General features: G+C 43.3%; 1 protein-coding gene across 1 annotated transcript in view; it reads right to left on the minus strand.

Annotated features, from left to right (window-relative positions):
* NEK1 (NIMA related kinase 1) overlaps positions 1 to 20505 on the minus strand; it is an 81679-nt gene that overhangs the window by 42083 nt on the left and 19091 nt on the right. Inside the window, exons 13-19 of the mRNA XM_075258165.1 lie at positions 18367 to 18414; positions 14186 to 14260; positions 12195 to 12370; positions 11436 to 11558; positions 10665 to 10767; positions 6194 to 6277; positions 3190 to 3273 (exon numbers count right to left, since the gene is read on the minus strand). Coding sequence (XP_075114266.1) covers positions 3190 to 3273; positions 6194 to 6277; positions 10665 to 10767; positions 11436 to 11558; positions 12195 to 12370; positions 14186 to 14260; positions 18367 to 18414 — 693 coding nt within the window. The remainder of the gene's footprint in view (positions 1 to 3189; positions 3274 to 6193; positions 6278 to 10664; positions 10768 to 11435; positions 11559 to 12194; positions 12371 to 14185; positions 14261 to 18366; positions 18415 to 20505) is intronic.

Consider the following 20505-nt stretch of genomic DNA (forward strand, 5'->3'; position numbering starts at 1 on the left):
AATGGAGCAGGAAGCAGACAGCTCTGTTTCCTGTGCAGTGGCCAGACCAGGTTACTGCATATCAGCTACTATTCATTTGAATGGGAGCTAAACTGCAATAATTTGTTTGGCCACTACACAGAGAACAGAGCTGTCTGCTTCCTGCTCCATTCCTTGTGTATCAGATGCAGATAGCAGCTGAACAGTAAGGTTGTTTAGTGCAAAACCCACCGATCTGGTATTGATGAGCTTTCTTTAGGATAGGGCATCAATAATATTAGCCATGAAAAAAAACTAAGTCTGAGGCCACATGGTGCTAAAAAGCTGCAATTTTGCTCCAGTTTCTTAGCCCAAACAAAGAGTGGCTTCGAAAGGAATGGGAAATATAAAAGGCAGCACTTGTATTTCTCCCAGCTCCTAAATCCATTCCTGACTTAGGCTCAAAAAAAATAAAATAAAAAATAAAACAGATAAAAAAGAAATTACTAAACCAATGACAGATGAACAACAATTATCTCCTGGCAATGGCACCCATCCAGGGGTGGAAAATGTTAGACAGCAAGAGAACAGTCTGTTCTTTAGGCCCCTTGCAGATGAGTGTGTGCGCGAGTTCAGTATGCTATATGGGTTTTCCCACATAGCACACTGACCCATTTATTATCAGCCCACACATACATGACCGTGTATTAGACGGATCAGTGTGTGGGCCGCAAAACTCAGGCTAGGTCCCATTGCTGTCCAGTTTTACGGCCATTAGGGACATGGAAGAACTGACATCAGTGTGCCGCCTGTGCACTGGCTGCGCCGTTCAGTTGAATGGAACGGCGAGTGGCCAATCCAAGGCCATCTGTAAGGGGCCTTATAAAGTCATGCCTTGCCCACAGGAAACATGGGTAACTGTAAGGATAGGAGTAACTTCACCAAGGGCCAAATTATGTGGCAAGAAGACTGAATGAGACTCCAAAATGGCAGAACTTGTGTGAGGTTCTTGGTAGGCATGACTAACACCTACTAAAAGTGGCCCAATAAAGAGCAAAAGTGACCAAGAGTCACCAACGTGCTCTGGGAGCAAAGACGATCACATAAAAGAGCTACAATATGTGACTTTGTCCTCCTTGACATGCTCTTGTGTTGTCAATCTGGACGCTCTGTTATGTTTGATTTACTTTGATTTTTGTTTTTTTTGGGGGCCGGGGTGTGTCGGCCTTGTTATGTTTACTGTTGTGTTTTGCTCCTTGTTAATAAAGAATTTATTAAAAAAACCAAACAAACAAACAAAAGAGCTACAATTGCAGTGCATCACAACTTTAAGCTGAATAGGGCTACATAGCCATATAGTTTTCATTGTAGTCAACATTAGCTTCCAATTGTATGACTGATTGTTATACACATAGATGTCTTTGTGTTAATATGTTCCGGGATAAAACATACTTTCAACATTTTTTTTATTTATTTTTTAACATACATTGCAGGTGCAGATAGATATACACATTTTGACATGAAACCTTTCCTATTTTGTCAATACTTCCAGCACAAAGACTCAAAGAGCTCTTATCCTACAGAACTCAATACATCAGAGGAGGTGACCAGTCTGAGCGTGCTCATTGTCATCAATCCATATTTTGCACTGATGAGAGCTGATCAACCAGAAACAGCTGTCTGCAGCCCAGATTAATAGCGATCCATCTCCGGCTACGGCTGTGCTGAAAAGCAGCCATTCTGAACACACGCTAGCCGATGAGGGAAACTAACACAGTATTCACCTTTTTATCTGTCCACTTTCCCACTCAGACCCTTCATTATCAGTCTTTTGGATCAGTAGGATACAGATACTTCTTTTCAACTCGCCATATTATGGAAATTCTCACTGTTCTAATAATCTCACAACAATGTCTCTATTTCTTCATGGGAATAAACCACTTATTTCTATTACTCGAAATACAATTCTATTCACACTGTACGGAAAAACTATAATGGCATGAGATCAACTGAAATGTAGAATAAATAGCAATAATGCTTTATTCAGATGGGTTTATTGCCATGTTTACAGTGCTATTCTTAACAATAAGCAGCTATTTCATATTCGCATGTACAGTTCAGCATTATGCACTATATATACAGCTATAATGCAGCCGGTTAAAAAGCCACCTAGTAAAGCGGACTCAAATGTCTTCAGTCCATTACACTGAAAGATCCCGCCATGTCTCTGCTTCTGTTATACTCCCACATTGCAGACACCCTTCTTAATATTTGTTGCTTTTATCCCAACATTTTAGAATGAAACGGTATATGACAAATCTTGTTTTGTTGCTCATCCTATTGCTTTAAGACACGATACAAAAATTCTCTTCATTCACAAGGTTCTTTTAAAAGTAAAAACTATTGGTTCAGACCTATGTAAATTTAAACCACTGGTGAAAATGTTATTTTCCACGATTTTTTTCTCTCAGTTTTTGGGGTAAAGCTGAGATCACAGGTGGGGATTCATCGGGGTATTGTATGCCGATCTTCATCCCTTTGCTGCTGGAAGATTAGCCTGATCCATGACAAAAGTTGGCATAGATGATGATGATGAAGAATCTGTGCACAATGGCACAAACTAGATCATGCCCTTGCAATCCCCTTTTTTTGGACAATGGAAAGAGGCGAAATTGACATAACTGTCATTGAAAAAGTTGCAAACTCAAGGCTTACAACTATTTTACGCCACATAAGCGGCTAAACGCTTACTGAATCTGCCCTATAGGGTTTACTTACTAAGAAACCTATGTATAGGGAAAAGTAAACAGATTTCCCATGACAGCTTTTCAACGGGGAAAACCATTCGCATTGAAGATAACTCTCTATTAGTGTATGTTGATTTCTCCATCCTCCCAGTAGTCACAGTGCTTGGTTGATTGACACGGCCATTCTCAAGCAGTATAGAGGCTGCAGCACTTCCCTAAATGAAGAGACCTTTTCAAACAGCTGATCAGTGGAGGTGCCAGGTACCCGGTAACCACAGATTTGATATAGTATAGGTTATCATTTCCTGGAAAAACCCTAGGTACCTGTTTGTATACCTAGACTATGAAGGTCCACTTACCAACCTCCTCCACAGAAGTTAAAAGAGCTCCCCAAAATAAAATGTGTAAGGACAATGTGAACCTTGTAACTATATGAAATCAGAAGTCCTGCATGGAGCTGAGCTCTAATGGAAAGTTTTCCTACCTTCTCTCCCCGTAGTTTAGCTTTGATCTGTTGTCTTTCATTGAAATTTTGGAGCCGGATTTGTCTGAGCCTTGCCAAATATTCCTGCACAAAAAACAAAGATGATATATGTACCACAATCTTACAAAAACTGGCAGCCATGCTTGTATAATGTTGCATATATCATGTGGACTCCTTTCAATGCACGAGATAAGCAATGGATTTGGGGTAATACTAATAGAGCTTTAAAGACCTCTAGATGGACAAAGTAATGTGCATTTATGAATCCTTGTCTCTTGCATGCCCAATAAACCTAATACATCAGTGATATCTCACCATGACAGTTTTCATTTAGGGATAAAGCCGGTGAGCATCTGAATCCCCTGGCATTTGTCTGTCATCACCAGGAAAGTTTCCATCAAATGCTCATTTCCATTGTAGCAGTCACTGCTGCAGAAATTCAGTATTACATGTATACAGTACATGCAATAATAGGCTATTACATAAAGGGAGTCTGTCACTGGGAAGCCTGATATCAAACCAACCACATTACATTATGTAGGGGACATTATGCTGAGCACCATCATACCTTTAGATGCAATAGATGCACCATTACCTTGAAAAAAATATATCAACATGTAAATGAGGCTCAGGTGCAATGGGGCATGCTAGAGTCTTCACGGGCTCGGTATTCAGGTTGGAAAACCTAAGGCTCTGGTACACCCCACTACACATGACCCTCTTTTACACATTAGTAAGGTTACTGCACATCTACTGGATTATCTAAAGGTATGATGGTAGTACATGGTGATTGGTTTCATATCAAGCTTCATGGTGACAGACTGCGTTTAAAGGGGCTGTCCAGGTTTTTAAGAAAATTGCCTAGGAGCAGGAAATTCTGCACATTACTCATTCACTGCTTTTCTTCTACAGACATCCCACACTTGTCCTGCAGCGATGATACTACATACAACATACCATACTTGTGCCCATCCCCCCCTCCAAAAAAAAGGACAGAAACTGATTTTTTTGTTTGTTTTTACACAAATAAATAACCATCTGTTTGCATCCATTTTTTGCATCCACTAAAAGTATATAAAACGTGTCTTCTGAATAGAGCCATAGATTGTCCTCATTGGTGACACATAACCTGCACTTCTAGGCCATTTTCTTAAAATCCCAGACAAGCCCTTTAATTGGACAACTCCTTTAATAGATGAAGAAGGTATATTCTACCAAACCTAGACATACAAGGAGAAACTCCAGAGCAATGATATCTCATGGTGTCGTTAAATGTATGGGGAAAGAGTCATCTTTACTGCTGTCAGATCACAATGAAATTTTATAGGGAAAAAGCATTGCTATTTATACATTAGAAGGTTTGATGCTTACAATGTAGAGGTCAGCTTAGAGTCAGTCTATAAAGGAGGTATAGTATGGCCAATGCCTGGATGAGTCTAACAAAGATTTCTCTAATCTTGTATATACTGTGTTTCCCCGAAAATAAGACCGTTTCTTATAGTAAATTTTGGTCCTAAAGATATGCTATGTCTTATGTTCAGGGGATGTCTTATCTTATTTTTGTGTGCTGCTGCCACCATTGCGCTACGCTGAGATGTGCTTGCTGCACAAAGACTGTATGAAGAAAAACATTGCAGCCGGCTGAACGCTGTATGCGGTGCTCTGTGTGCATAGGAAAGATGGCTGCTGCTGTGATACCGTACGTTGTATCCACTGTTCCTGCTGCTGTGGGATGAGCTGGGAGAGTGGACTCCCCGCCGCACATGATGCTTACCGTAGTGTATGCACAGCAAGCATCTCCCAGCTCATCCTACAGCAGCGGGAACAGTGGATACAACGTATCGCAGTGGTGTCAGCAGCCGGCATACCTGTGCACACAGAACATCGTGCACAGTGTTCAGCCAGCTGCAATGTTTTTCTTCATATAATCTTTGCGCAGAAAGATTATTATTATTGGATGATGTCTTACTTTTGGGGGGGGGGGGTGCCTTATATTAGGCAGTTCAACAAAACCTCTGCTACTTTCGGGGGATGACTTATTTTCGGGGAAACAGGGGTAATAAGGGATCTCTGTATGAAGGTGCAGGTTTTGTGACCAGGCAGAAATGAAGAGCTAATTTCCAAATACAGACCTCGGTATTGTAGGTGGGAGGTACACCCTATACTATAAGTTAATATCTAGCATGCTGTAACAAGAGTGCTAAAGTTGAGGATACACTTTATATAGCTGTCAGCTAAACCATTACAGCTATCTCACCTGACTACCTCATACACATGCACACTTGGTTCGACTGTGCAGTGCATGTGTAATGCACAGGCACAGGAAAGATAGTAGATGACAGACATTTTGGTAATGGTTTATCTATCAAGAACAAACATTAGCCAACTAAATTCCTGCTTTTCAACCCTCATCTACCCGGACATGAGTCAGGAAGTCCCCGTACACATTAGATGGTTGGTTTGTATCATCAAAATTCAGGTCATGTTCAACTGATACACATCTAATGTGTATGGCCAGAATTAGAAGTGACGAATGGTATAATGTGTCTCAACTATTTCAAGTAACGCAGTATTTATTTTAAAAAAAAAAAGAGCTTATATATGCAAACAGAGTTTCTGTAACTCAAGCCATTGATTTATCAGTAGTATAATAATACAGCAGTAACTATATGCAGTGCATTGTTTAGAGTCCAGATGCAAGTGTCATTCACAGGCAGAGAGTTAATAAAATCAAACATGTCAGAAAATATGTATATGGTTAGAACAGATGTTATGTTCCAGCATGGGAGGATTAACATAGGATGAATACAACATACATGACATTTGGGTTAATAGTGGCAACATAATCACAGCCAACACGAACTGCAGGATCTCAAGCAGTGCCAGGTTTGAGCGTCCCCTTATGTGTTATGCATAACCCAGAGGAAACATGCATAGACAGAAAATGATCATGGCCGGGGACACAAGGGTGCTGCAAAGAGGCTCAGGCATGCGAGAGGCCTACCTGTTCTTCTTTGTGCCGGGCCTTCCCTCCTCCAGCAGAGCTTGGTCTGCTTCCATATATAGCTGCCAGGCTGTACAGGGCGTCCTGTTCACCATTTAATGTATGAAGTGTAAGAATGGCTGGGGCTACATCAGAGGGTGCTTATAAAACATATTCCTTACGTCCTACAATTGTCCCATCTCTCAACTACTAGGTTTTTTCATTCTGTAGTTATATACCAGCTATAGTTCTTAAAGTGCAACCCAGCTTTTAATACAATTCCAGATTAGAAATAGACATAAAAGGTGGAGTAACTTTGCAAGTACAGGTTAGCGGTTCTTGTACTGATTTTAAAGGGGTTGAACCAGAATAACAATGTATCATCGGTCCAGGAGTTGTGGAGAAACCGGTGTGATCTATTGGAACGGAGTGAGGGGCCAGCGTGTGTGCAACTACTCAATTCTGTCTCTAATGGACTAACAGAGATAGCAATATACAATGCTTGCCTGTCTCCATCATTCCCATTGTCTCTTCATTCAAATAGAGCACTCGGGACTCCTGTTCTTGTTACCAATGGAGATCTCAGCAGCGGGCCCACAGTCAGACAATTACCTACGCTGTGTAAAAATGAAAAAGTGTGATTCTTAGGCAATCCCATTAATTCTCGTGTCACTTAAACCATTGATGTACTAAATATTTCCCTTGGCAAGCTCAACTATAAAGGCACCCCCATACACCTGAACGAGTGAGCATTCAGCCAACACATATTCCTTCCAACCCCCCCCCCCCCCCACACACACACACACACACACACACACAAGCACACTCCGCATGTGCTACTTGGGATAGGGAATAAACTGGTGGCAAACACTACTCCTTTACCATGAAAACAAACGTATCATCAGAGGAGAGTCAGGACCTCCATACAAAGTCAGCCGGTCCCACCAAAATTGGTGGGTTCAGCTGTCTTTTGTCTAATGTGTATAGGCACCTTAACTGTATAACTCATCAGAACTGCAACAATATACTGGTATTTGGCAGCAGCTGAATTCACAAGCTGAATTCACATGAATGGAGAAGATAACAAGTCTTAACAATTCTCAAAATCAGTACAAGAGTATATGCAAAGATACTTAACCATTTAAGTTGTTTATATAGTGCTTTTTAATGTGGTTATGCCACAAACAAATATCAATTTACTCTGGTATATCATGTAAAAAAATAAGACCATTACAATTAGAATAATTGGTATAAAAAGATTCCATGTCTAGGTATTGCTGTTACACACTTGTAATGGCAACTTGGTGTTCTGTTGAATCCCTCTTAGGGCGTCCAGTAAATGTGTCCAGTGCTGGTGGTCACACATGCTCAGTAGCTTTGTCTCATCACCTGGTTTGTCTAGTAAACAGCAAGCGATTCATTAGCATCATCACAACACCTAGTGGACGTTCTGTGACAATATCAAAAAGAACACACTAGGGGGTGCCATAACATGGATGTCACAGCAATAGTTAGACATAGGCAGCTGCTATTTCAACAACGCAATTTATTTTTTTGTTAAAATGTTCCGTAAATTAATATTAAATATTTAGAAATGTGGGACAAACCTTTTAAAAGGCAGATTTCCCCTTTAAGAATTAAAGGATAATCTGAATATATCTATAAGATTGTAGTATACACAAAGGGTACAAAGAATTTTAGGATGCATAAAATGATTTTGCTATAGTACATCTAAGAGAGGATGAATAACACTGCAAAAAACTATACAGAATGCGTCACTATGAATGAATGAGCTCTACTATACAGTAGATAGACATGGTGGTTTCATATAAGCAGTGAAGCCAGCACAGACAGAAGAGGTTAATGGCTGTGATCAGTTAGCTGAGCTGGAGTGTGAGCAATATACATTTTTGCTATGAACATATGAAAGGTATAATATTTATACCAAGAAATAGGATTACAACCAAAAATAATAACCAGCACTGCAATAAAATAAATAATACAAACCAAATGAATGGGATGACAAAAATCAGAAATAATATTCTTCATTCAGTTGTGTTATGCATATTATTATTAATATTACTTGATGGAAATAACATGTTATTGAGATTGGAGATATAAAAACTTTACATTATTTTACCAGTAACTAATGTTAGACAGATGTCACAATAGCACATCTGTCTTCTCATAGAGTAGGCAGAGGGATGAACACTATCTTTTCATTTTGTTTTACCCTTAAAGGGGTTATAACAAGAAAAATATTTATCACCAATACAGAGTACAAAACTTGTATTTTGTACCATAGAATTTGTCAAGAGTAGCAGGGTGCTTTTCCGACCAATACACTGTAAATAGCCTCCAAAATATGGAGATCGAGACCGCCCTCTAGCGATTGGGGTCCCAGCAGTTGAACCCCTATCGATTATATATTTATCACCTTTCCTATGAAATATGTTAGTGTTGGGATAACCCCTTTAAAATAATATACACCACTTTAAAATAGCGCCTACACTGTGTATTTCTAGGCTACATTTGTAGACTTTGCAACGTATTACCAAAGCTAGCCACACATTATCATATAGTCGTCACATATCATATTATTTCCCGCAGATCTACCATTGAATATAGTATTCATCTTTTAGCAATCTATTGTTTATATACAGGACAGTAATGAGTTGGTAATGCTATGTTAACCCTAACCATAGTACAGTTATACATAGAATAAAATAGGTTGTAAAAAAATAACTAAGCATTGCTAGAAAGGCCTGTACCCTATTCAACCAGTATTGACAATATATACATGCGAAGGGGCACTTCAAAAACCCTGTTTCTCCAAAAGTAAACCCTAGTTACAGTCAGCATCTCCAGCGTTAGGTTATGTCACATAGATGGAGAATAGGAATATGGTGACTACCAACTGTCCTGGACAAGCGCCTCACTACTTCACACCACGGCAGGGCAAAATCTGCTCATGAGTCCTGCCTCCTGCTTCCCAAATCCACCTTCTGAGTGTCGCCTCCTGGCTGCTACTATGCTGAGGGCTTGGCTACTTATGTGACTAGAGATCTTTATTTAAGACTCACTGACACTGCACCATAAAATTGTGAAGGGAAGTTAGGGTTACTAATCTTAACCATTTTACAAAATTCATCTGAAGCGAAAATAAAACCTACCCCAAAAAATAAGTTCTAGACCTTTATTCAGAAAAAAAAAAAAAAACGAAAAAAAAAAACGACCACATCTGCATTCGGTCTTCCATTTGGGGAGTCTGGAATACCGAATGGAAACCTATACACTGTAAAAAAACGGTTCGCTAAGATACCACACAGACCCCATAAACAATAACGGGGTCTGTATCTTTTCCACACATATCATGAGGAGAGAAAAGTGCTGCTTGCAGTACTTTTCTCTCCGCATGATTTGTGAGGACATTGTGTGGAAAAACACACAGACCCCATTATAGTCTATGGGATCCATGTGGTTTCTAAGCGAACTGATTTTTAATGTGTATAGATTTCTGTTCAAGGGATCCCCAAGCAGACTCCCTAAATGGAAGGCCGAAAGCAGATGTGAACCAGGCCTAAGACTTTGTCTTAGTTTTGGAAAACACGGTAGCTGTATCTCCAGTTTTATACAACCTAGGAATCTGGAGTCATTTGAAAGCAGAGCGTTTCACATGTACTATAGCTCTAGCTATAAAAAGAAATGTAGATATCACTAGCTAAAATAAAAATCTGAAAAGTGATTTTCATATGCTGCAACCTCTCTTCTTTGGCATTTGCTATTAGTGTATATAAAAAAGTTACTTTAAGCAAACCTGACATTAAAGATGACCTTTCACGGTCTGGGGCACAGGCAGTTCTATATACTGCTGGAAAGCCGACAGTGCACTAAATTAAACACACTCTCGGCTTTCCCGATCTGTGCCCCGGGTAAAGAGCTATCGGTCCCGGTACTGTAGCGCTTTACAGTCAGAAGGGCGTTCCTGACAGTCTTGTCAGGTACGTCCTTCTTCAAAGCAGCGCCTATCGCGCTGTAGAGTGTGAGTGGGGAGGAATGCCCCCTCCACCCCTGATGATATTCATCTATGGACGAGTACTGTGAGCATAGGGTGAGGGGGCGTTCCTCCCCGCTCACACTCTACAGCGTGATAGGCGCTGCTGTGGAGAAGGATGTACCTGACTGACTGTCAGCAACGCCCTTCTGACTGTAAAGAGCTACGGTACCGGGGGCCGAAAGGTCTTTATCCGGGGCACAGAACGGGAAAGCCGACAGTGCGCTGAATTCAGCGCACTGTCGGCTTTCCAGCAGTATATAGAACTGCCTGTGCCCCAAACCATGAAAGGTCCTCTTTAAGAAGATTCTCTCCAATTAAAAAAAAAAAAAAAACCATAAATAAAAATAAATAAAAAAATGACAGTACACCGAGTAAAATAAAGATGAAAATGTAAAATCATAGCTAAGTATTGACTAAATAACCCCAGTTCCATACCATGTGTCCCTCTGCACGCGCCTTGTTTTGCATGGCTTCCTGCTTCCTCTGCCAGAACTCCTCAACTTGTCTTGCTCTTTCAGCAGCAACATATCCTCGATGTCTAAAATTAGTAAGTAAAAATGTAAGGCAAAAATCACTGTATGGTAGTGCTCCCTTGTACAGAGCTACATCACAGCAATGACGGGGTTAATTTCCCGGGATTGCAATTTTTGTTCTGATCCCAACCATTGCAGTAGGAGCAAGGCTCTGTATTCAGGTTGTGCTCGGACCGCCAATCTCATGGGCATAGTGGCAGTACCCACAAGATCATTTTGATTGATATATCCCTCACAGGGCAGTGACCAGAACATCTGTCACAGCTTGTAAAGGAGTTCATAATGACCTTGATTTCTGCTCCCACCGATACTCCTGCTGCAGTTCTTTTGTATGTTGAGACTCTTCTCTGCTCTTTTGATATTTGGCCCCTTTCTTTCTTAGCTAGTAGTAAATTAACAATAAGGTGGTTACATCCACCTCAAGACAAAAGAGTTTTTCACTACAACTCTGTGACACATTGCTACATAGTACTCGAATATAGCAGGATAGTTACAGCGCGAGTATTCCTCTTCTTGTGTTGAGCATCATAAAATACAGTGCCAACTACAAAGAGACATATAGGACACAGCAGTCTACAGCCTGACGTATCCCTACTGTACATGTACTGCTTTTTCAGGTAAATAACATAATAATATACAGGATGGCTCTTGAATACATACATGTTGAACTCACCTGTTTATAAACGCTTGTTTGGATACCTCTTCTAACCTTTTCAATTCCTTCTTCACTGCATCTCCATCTGGGAAAGGTGCATGAGCCACGGGGCCATTGGAGGGTTCTCCCGGGACGGCAGCTCTGTATGCACCATTAAGGGACTGGTTAGTACATTTATTGTGGCATTCGGGTTATTATTGTGACAATGAGATATTGCAGTGACACATTTACTGTTCTAATGGGTTAAAGAGGACCTTTCATGGATTTGGACACATGCAGTGTTATATACCGCTGGAAAGCCGATGGTGCGCTGAATTCAGCACACCTTCAGCTTTGGTCCCGGTACCATAGATCTTCACAGTCAGAAGGTTTTTCTGACACTCTGTCAGGAATGTCCTTCTGCACAGCAGCGCCTATAGCGCTATGCTCTGAGACTGGGGAGGAACGCCCCCTCCCCTCCTGATAATACTCATCTATGGACGAGCACTGTGAGAAGAGGGAGGGGGCGTTCCTCCCCGCTCACACTGTACAGCGCGATAGGCATTGCTGTGCAGAAGGACGTTCCTGACAAAGTGTCAGAAACGTCCTTCTGACTGTAAAGCGCTACGGTATCGGGACCGATAGCTCTTCACCCGGGGCACAGATCAGGAAAGCCGACAATGCGCTGAATTCAGCGCACCGTCGGCTTTCCAGCGGTATATAACACTGCATGTGCCCAAACCCATGAAAGGTCCTCTTTAATATGGTCAGGATCCTGAACTTTGCATAATCACTTACTTAAGTGCTACATCCAAGTTCTGGATTTCTGCTTTTTGCTTGACCTCTCTGTCATCTGTAGACCTCGGTTTCTGCAGCTGATCAAGTACTGAATGGTAATGCTCATAAGATCCCCGGACAGCAGCAGCCTGTGGAGGGGCTGCCCCACCACCACCACCACCACCAAAATATGGTGCCTGTGAAATATAACAGTAAAAATCGGCATATTTACAAGTATAATTAAGACAACAGAAGTATCTTAGGGACAAAACAGTGGCTCAGTGGTTACACAGTAGCCTTGCAGCGCTGGAGTCTTGGGTTCAAATCCTGCCACAGACAACATCTGCAAGGAGTTTGTATGTTCTTCCCGTGTTTGTGTGGATTTCTTCCCATATTGCAAAGACATACTGATAGGAAAAATTGTACTTTGTGAGCCCTATATGGAGGATCACAATGTACATTTGAAAAAATTATACCAATTATACCAAGTCCAGCTCTCTGCTCCTCTCCAACGATTCCAGATCTCAGCCCCCACCCAATCAGTGCAGTTCACTTTGGTGCCTGATACACTTAATAAGCTCTCTGACATTAGGTGGGTGGTCTTGGTTCAGAGCAGACATATAGGCACAGTTCTGTCTGTCTGCCTGTGATTGGATAGTGTAAAAGTGCTCTGATGCAAACCTGCTTGTTTTCTCATGTGAGACCACGTACTTTACAGAAGAAGCCTAAGTAGCAAATCAGACACCAAATCCAACTGCACCGATTGCTCATGAATTGTCTAGAGCAGGCATGTCAAACTCAGGGTACCCCGAGGGCCACATGAGTAACAAGAAGTTGTTGCGAGGGCCGCACACAGCAGCTAATGGCTAGGGCCTTGGGGACTGATCACTAATACCATGCATCGCAAAAATCCGGCATTTCTATTGCAGGCTACATAGAGTGGCCTACAATAGAAAGTATAGAATGACAGGCTGGAGCCTCACAAGGCTCCCGGCTGCCATAAAAATGCACGCAGGCCCCGAATCTTGCTCCGGTGCCTGCGATTGCCGGTAAAATGGAACCTCAGTTAAAGCTGGCAGACACCATTATTGTGTTGGAGTGCTGGGGAAGGGTTGGAGTGCTGGGGGGGGGGGGCTTCTGGATGTCTGGCCCTTCCTTGGGCCTGAGGACTGTTTTTTCCCACCCACTTACAATTCTTGCACTTGGGGGTTAATAGGAGCACTACAGACTGTAATGCTCCAATTAACCCCCAAGTGAAAGAATTACAAGGTGGGTGGGGAAAAAAAACAGTCCTCAAGCCCAAGGAAGGGCCAGACAGACATCAAAAAGCCCCCCTCCCCCAGCACTCCAACACCACCCCCCCCCCTCATGATCATAAATCTAGTATTTATCCCCTATCCGTAGGATAGGGGTTAAATACTTGAAAAATCACAATTTCTTCTGCGGAAGCTTACCTGCTTCTGCTCTTCAGCCTGCGCAGCGGTCTTGTGAGACCGCGTAGGACGCAGGCACACGTCGGGTGCGGGCCTGATTATGTGGCCACGTCACCCAGCGTGTGGGGAGGAGGGGGTGAAGCGGAGTGAGGAGGGGGCGGAGCGGAGCAGGCAGAGACCAGGCAGGGAGACCTGCTCTCTGCAAAGGCTGAGGGGCGGCCGCTGGAGCAGTGCTGCGTCCATCAGGGCCGCCCCAATACACCGCTCACTTTCCTTGTATATCTGCGGCCCGCACAAAAAAGTCTCAAACTTTGTCTCTAAAGTTTAGAGACAAAGTTTGAGACTTTTGTGCGGGCCGCAGCTATGCCTGTAAAGGGCCGCATGTTTGACATGCCTGGTTTAGAGAACAGCAGTGGAACCAGTGGAGTGGCACCTATTATAGGATGCAAAGAGCTGACATTGGTAGAGGTGATGAAAGGTCTTCATTTAAAAAGAGACTAACCCGTATTATTTACCTATTAGGCCATACAGACAATATCAGCTCATAATAATTTTTAACGTTGTCGTAGACTTATTTACCTTTATGTCTCCGCTTCCTCCTGAGCCCATCACATTCTTCCATCCTTGCTCCCTTGCACGATTTATCCGCTCCAACTACCATCATAGAAAGTATTGTATTGTATTGAAAGTATTGACTGGTTATATAGCATTCTTATTTTAAAAGCAACACTTTACAGATTTTGAGTGACTATAGGAACCCCTAAGGTCTTCTTAAATAACATACAAAGGTCTTGCTAATTATTTAGTAATTAGGACATCATAGGTGTAAGACTCAGTTCACTCATCCATAGATTGCAGACTTGCAAAGTCTACACCCTCTGCTATAATAGAATATCTGTTGACTGTCAAAAAGACTTTACAATTATACATCATAAATGCATTGCCTACACTGTATGTTTCTAAAGACTTTAGGAGAATATGCAAATCTGACTTCCATGATGTAATTAGGAAGACAGAGCCTCATTCATGCAAACCAATAGAGGGCGCTCCCTTTAACATCATACCGACCTTCTCATAGGCCTTTGTTTGCAATGATGTTGGGATTATACCTGGTATAATCCCAACATCACTGCAAACAAAGGCCTCTGAGAAGGTCGGAATGATGTTAAAGGGAGCGCCCTCTATTGGTTTGCATGAATGAGGCTCTGTCTTCCTAACTACATCATGGAAGTCAGATTTGCATATTCTTCCCATGTTCCTTTGCACAGTGGAGCGCTCATGGCTTAAGACTCCACACACCTAATAGGTGGTCTCTCCCTATGGAGTGACGATATCCCCCCAACTCTAAAGACTTTAGTAATATTCTTAAGATTTTTTCCCCATATTCTATTCATTTCTGGTGTTTTGCTGCCCCCCAGTGGTACCACCTGTGATCAAATCTAATCCATGGCTAAAGCCACATTTTAGGAACAAGGATGCCTTTAAATTACATAAAGGTTCTTCTATAATAATTGAACAAAAGAACACTATAACATGTATAGATCAGACTACATGTATTTACTGGAGTCAGACAAGAGAAAAATTGTACATGTGAGAAAGTGCAACTGACTCACCCTTTCCTTTTCCAGTTGTTTCATCTGTTCAGGTTTATGAATCCAGTAGAAAAACTCTGCCCTGACGGGTATCCAAAACCATCCCCAGAAATTCCATCCGTTGAGATGGCATTAGACAGGATTTTTCCATGTTCACGAGCCATCCAAACCGCCGAAGTAGGTCCATGATGACCTGTAGGCTGGAGAGATTGTCCGTCCTGGAGGGTGCTTTCATCAGCAGATCGTCCAGGTATGGAATCACCGCTACCCCTTGGGAACGGAGGATAGTCATGAGGGGGGCCAGTATCTTGGTGAACACCCGTGGAGCGGTGGCCAAACCAAAAGGGAGAGCGACAAACTGGAAATGCAAACCGTAGAAAACACTGATGGCCCCGAACAATGGGAATATGGATATATGCGTCTCGGATATCGATAGACGCTAGAAAGTCACCCAGTTCCATAGAGGAGATCACCGAACGTAGAGACTCCATCCGGAAACTTCGAACAAGCCTGTTGAGAATCTTCAAGTCCAGGATGGAACAGAAGGAGCTGTCCTTCTTTGGAACAGTAAATAGGTTTGAATAGAACATCTGGAACGGTTGAGAAATGGGCACAGGCACAATTACCCGGGAACGGGGGGAAAAAAAAAAAAAAAAAAAAAACTTTCTTCTGGAAGGGCGGAAAACTCTATGGAGTAGCTGTTTGAGACCACCTCCTGAACCCAGCCGTCGTCGACCCAGGCGAGCCACATGTCCTGGAAGGCAAGCAGACGTCCCCCCACCCGAGAATTCCCGGATGGGGGCAGCCCTTCATACAAAGGGGGGCTTGGCAACTCCCGACCTTGCAGGCTTAGATCAGGGATGCCAGGCAGGTCTGGGCTTAAAGGAGGGCTTCTTAGAGAGCAACTCCCTAGGAGATTGTTCATTGAAGCAGGACGAGGAGCCATGAAAAAAATGAAACCGCTGGGAACGGCTAGAAAACAAGGCAGGCTGCCGCCTAGAACGCCTCTGAGGTAACAGGGAGCTTTTGCCTCCAGTAGCTTCAGAAATAAGTTGCTCCAAACCTTTCCCAAAAAGACGGCCCTGTTCACTGTGAGAAAAAGGTAAAGCAACCACCACCTTTTTAGAGGCAGGCTCAGCGTTCCAGGATCCAAACCGTCCAACGCATTGCCACATTACCCGCTGCCTTAGCTGAGCAGCGAGCCACTTCAAGGGAAGCATCACATAGATATTTAGAAGCATTAATTATCTGGTCCACCAGAAACTGATTGTCCTGCAGATTCATCGGCGAAACCAGCTCTCAACTGTTTGCCCCGGCAATACAAGCCTTACTAACCCAGGATGCCGCAAAAGCGGGCCGCAAGGCAGACCCTGCTGCCGCAAAGGCCAACTGAGCCAAGGAGTCCAGCTTCCTATCAGCGGGATCACTTACAGAAGCAGCGTTAGCTAGAGGCAGGATAGTCGCCTTAGATAGCCTGGCAATAGCCGGATCAACTGCAGGAGGCTCGGTCCACCTAGACACACACTGTTCCAGGAAAGGAAAAAGGACATCTGACCTCCTGGTGGAAGACAGGGGCCGGTCCGGATGACGCCACTGTTCCTGCAAAATATGATCAAATGCCCCGTGGTTAGGAAACACTAAGGGCGACCGGCGACTATGGCGAAAAAAGACACATCCTCCTGAGCCTCAAACTCAGCACCTTCTGTCAATTGCAATATATCACGGACAGCACGTACAAGCTCCTGCGTAGCAGCTGCTACTGATGTGCCTGACTGAAACTCTGTATCGGAGTCAGAGGCGTCCCCAGATGAAACAGAATCCACAGGAGAAGACTTAGATCCACCTGTCTTGGAGGAGCCGTGCATAGACCCTCTGCCTAGCGAACACCCAGTAGAGGGAGAGGAAGATCATGACCCATAGGATAACTTCCTAGTCCGTTTACGAGGACGGACGCCAGCACTGGAATGGGAGAGTCCCTTAATAGCTTCAACCACAGCCGCAGACTGCACCACAATCTGGGCGGGCAAATGCTCCAAGGACACAGCCATGGACTGATTAAGCTTGGCCAAGTTACAGCCTAGGACAGGGAAACCGGGGAGGGAGAAGGGCCGAGAGGCTCCGGGGGGGCGAACGGCACTGCAGAGTGAACAGATAGACACAGACTGCCCGCAAGGAAACTTTTGCTTACAGCTGGAGCACGCACAAAACGTAACAGCAGGGGGCACCGAGACCCGGGAAGACTCCTCATGAGAGGACATGGCACAAAAAACGACCCCCAAAGGGCAGCCTACCATACTACTGAAAGAAGACCGACCCCCACTGCTGAGGACAAGCTACCAGAGGATCCAAACTGAGACTGCCAGAAACACAAGTCTAAGAAAAAGGAAGTCCCTTAAATAAGGCCCTCCTCCCCCAGACTCCTGCCAAAAAACAGGAAGGGCCCGCCCAGGACCGCCCTGCAAAGGAAAGCCCAGGGACGAGGCAGGGTCTAGTGTGGCCTACAACATACCTTAAGCCACAATCCCCCACGCGGCCTACACCTCTGGAGAAGCCGCGGCATCGGGTAGCAGCCCCGCCGGCGAGGAGACGCCGGGACCCGCTGGACCTGTTGCAACCTACACCCAGGCAAAGCCGCAGCCTCAATTAGAAGACACGGCCGCCCGACCCCCTCTTCCGGTCCGTGCCTCAAGAAGCCCCGGGTAGCAGAAAAAGAGCCATCCCCTCTATCCACAGTACAAGGGAGAAGGGAGGGAGAAGGGAGAAATACTTACCGTCTGGCGTCTTCAGGCGCCACAGACTTACCCCCTCGGTGATACCTCACACCTAAGTGGGGTCACCGGAATCCGATGCAGCCACCAACGGGACTGGGTGACTGCTGTGCGCTCATAAACTGAGCGCTTGCGCCCGCAGGGGGGAAAACTAGTGTAACGGATACTCTGACAACCCCCTGCCCCTGAAAGAAAAAAACAAAATAAAAACTATGCAAGACAGAAAGACCTGACTCAGGTCGTGACTGCCTCCTACGACACTAGGAGAAAAAACTGCTTGAGCATTCTGCCAGTGAGAGGGTTTAGCCTGCGTAGGCGGAGCCAACCACTTGGTTTCTGTGTCCCCCAGTGAAATATTGCGAGAAAATTGTACATGTGAGACAAAGTGCAACTGACTCACCCTTTCCTTTTCCAGTCGTCTCATCTGTTCAGCTTTCAGTAAGTTCATCTGAAATGTAGTAAAAACGCATACCTCAACATGTAGCACTGATCAAGTGATGTAAACGTCATGAAATATGTTTCATGTGAAAGAGCCATAGGTTTGAATCCAACAAGGACAACATCTGAAGGGAGTCTGTATGTTCTCCCCAAATTTGCCTAGGTTTCCTCAGGGAACTCCAGTTTCCTCACACACTCCAAAGATATACAGTTATAACCGAACCATGCTTTAAACTTCTCCACAACTTTATCTCTGACTTGTCTGGTGAATTCCTTGATCTTCATGATGTTATTTGTTCACTAGCATTTTCTAACAACCACTGAGGCCTTCACCGAAACAGTGTATTAATACTGAGACTAAATTATATACAGCTGGATTCTATTAACTAATTAAAGGGGTTGTCTGGGATAACTGGAAATCCCTACACAAATCTAAACACCCGCCTACTTTCTAAATAACATAATTAATCAAAAATGTATTAGTTATCCGGTGATGACCCGTTTCCCCATTTCCAGAAACAGATCATCACTATTACTCCCCCCTCCCCCATCCACTCCATTATACTTACCTTCCACGCTTCTTTCGACAGCTTCTACTCTTATACTGATTCTGTCTGTGCTCCATCTTCTACAAGTGTTGGGCGCACTGCTGCCATTAATGCAGTAGAGGTGGATCATTGTGGGAGAGGAGCACACACAGACAAAATCAGAACAGGAAGAGGAGCCATCTTGCAGAAAGAAGCGTGGAGGGTAAGTATGATGGAATATTATAGCTTGTACTAATAGGCCCTATACAAGGGCTCGTCTGAGAGTGCTGGGTCTAGTTGTTTTTTTGGGGGGTTTTTTGCTGGCTGTCCTGTAGAAACCTGGGCAGTACCTTTATTCATTACATGTCTTGCCTCTTTAGGCAATGCTAAGGTTCATTTTCCATTTTCCTAAAACATAACTTTTATTGCAACTTCCATCTCCGCGTACGAAACGCACGTCAGGCGTTTCTCCTTAGACGGTATGATACATTTCTGAAGGGAGTATTTACTTGTGTTATTAGTACCTTACTGGGGTTTGTTTATGTAACACTGAAGGGTGTATGTTGGTCTGCTTGTTTAGCAGCATTATTGTGGACACTTCTTTCTGTGTGCATACACTAATATATTTGTATACTAGCTGGTACCCGCGACTTCGTCTACGGTGATTGTAGAAGTGGGTATATAGAGGCGTGAGTAAGGTTTTCGTACTGTGTATAAGGTATGGGATATGAAATGTAAGTTTGTATCTTGTTGTTGCTGTAATTCAGAGAATACGTGAGACTTTTGTGTTGAAGTTACTTTGTATTTGAGCTGCTATACGGTGTTGTGAGAAACTTTACATAGTGACTTTGGGACAGAAGTATTTGAAGTTAACCCTTTCCCGCCAATGGCATTTTTTGATTTTCGTTTTTGACTTCCCTCCTTCTAAACCCCATAACTTTTTTATTTCTCCGCTCCCAGAGCCATATGAGGTCTTAATTTTTCCTGGGACAAATTTTTCTTCATGATGCTGCCATTATTTATTCTATATAATGTACTGGGAAGCAGGGAAAAAATTCAGAATGGGGTGGTTTTGACGAAAAAATGCATTTCTGCGACTTTCTTACGGGCTTTGGTTTTACGGCGTTCACTGAGCAACCAAAATGACATGTCCCCTGTATTCTGTGTTTCGTTACGATTCCGGGGATACCAAATTTATATGGTTTTATTTACATTTTGACCCCTTAAAAAAAATCCAAAACTGTGTTAAAAAATTATTTTTTGAAAAGTCGCCATATTCCGACAGCCGTAACTTTTTTATACGTGTGTGTACGGGGATGTATAGGGCGTCTTTTTTTGCGGGACCGGGTGTACTTTGTAGTTCTACCATTTTCGGGAAATGTTATTGCTTTGATCACTTTTTATTCAATTTTTTTATCAGAATCAAAACAGTGAAAAAATGGCGGTTTGGCACTTTTGACCATTTTTCCCGCTACGGCGTTTACCGAATAGGAAAAATATTAGTGTAGCTTTGTAGAGCGGGCGATTTCGGACGTGGGGATACCTAACATATATGTGTTTCACAGTTTTTAACT

This window comes from Leptodactylus fuscus, chromosome 1, assembly GCF_031893055.1.
Source record: "Leptodactylus fuscus isolate aLepFus1 chromosome 1, aLepFus1.hap2, whole genome shotgun sequence".
In the NCBI taxonomy this organism is placed as follows: Eukaryota; Metazoa; Chordata; class Amphibia; order Anura; family Leptodactylidae; genus Leptodactylus; species Leptodactylus fuscus.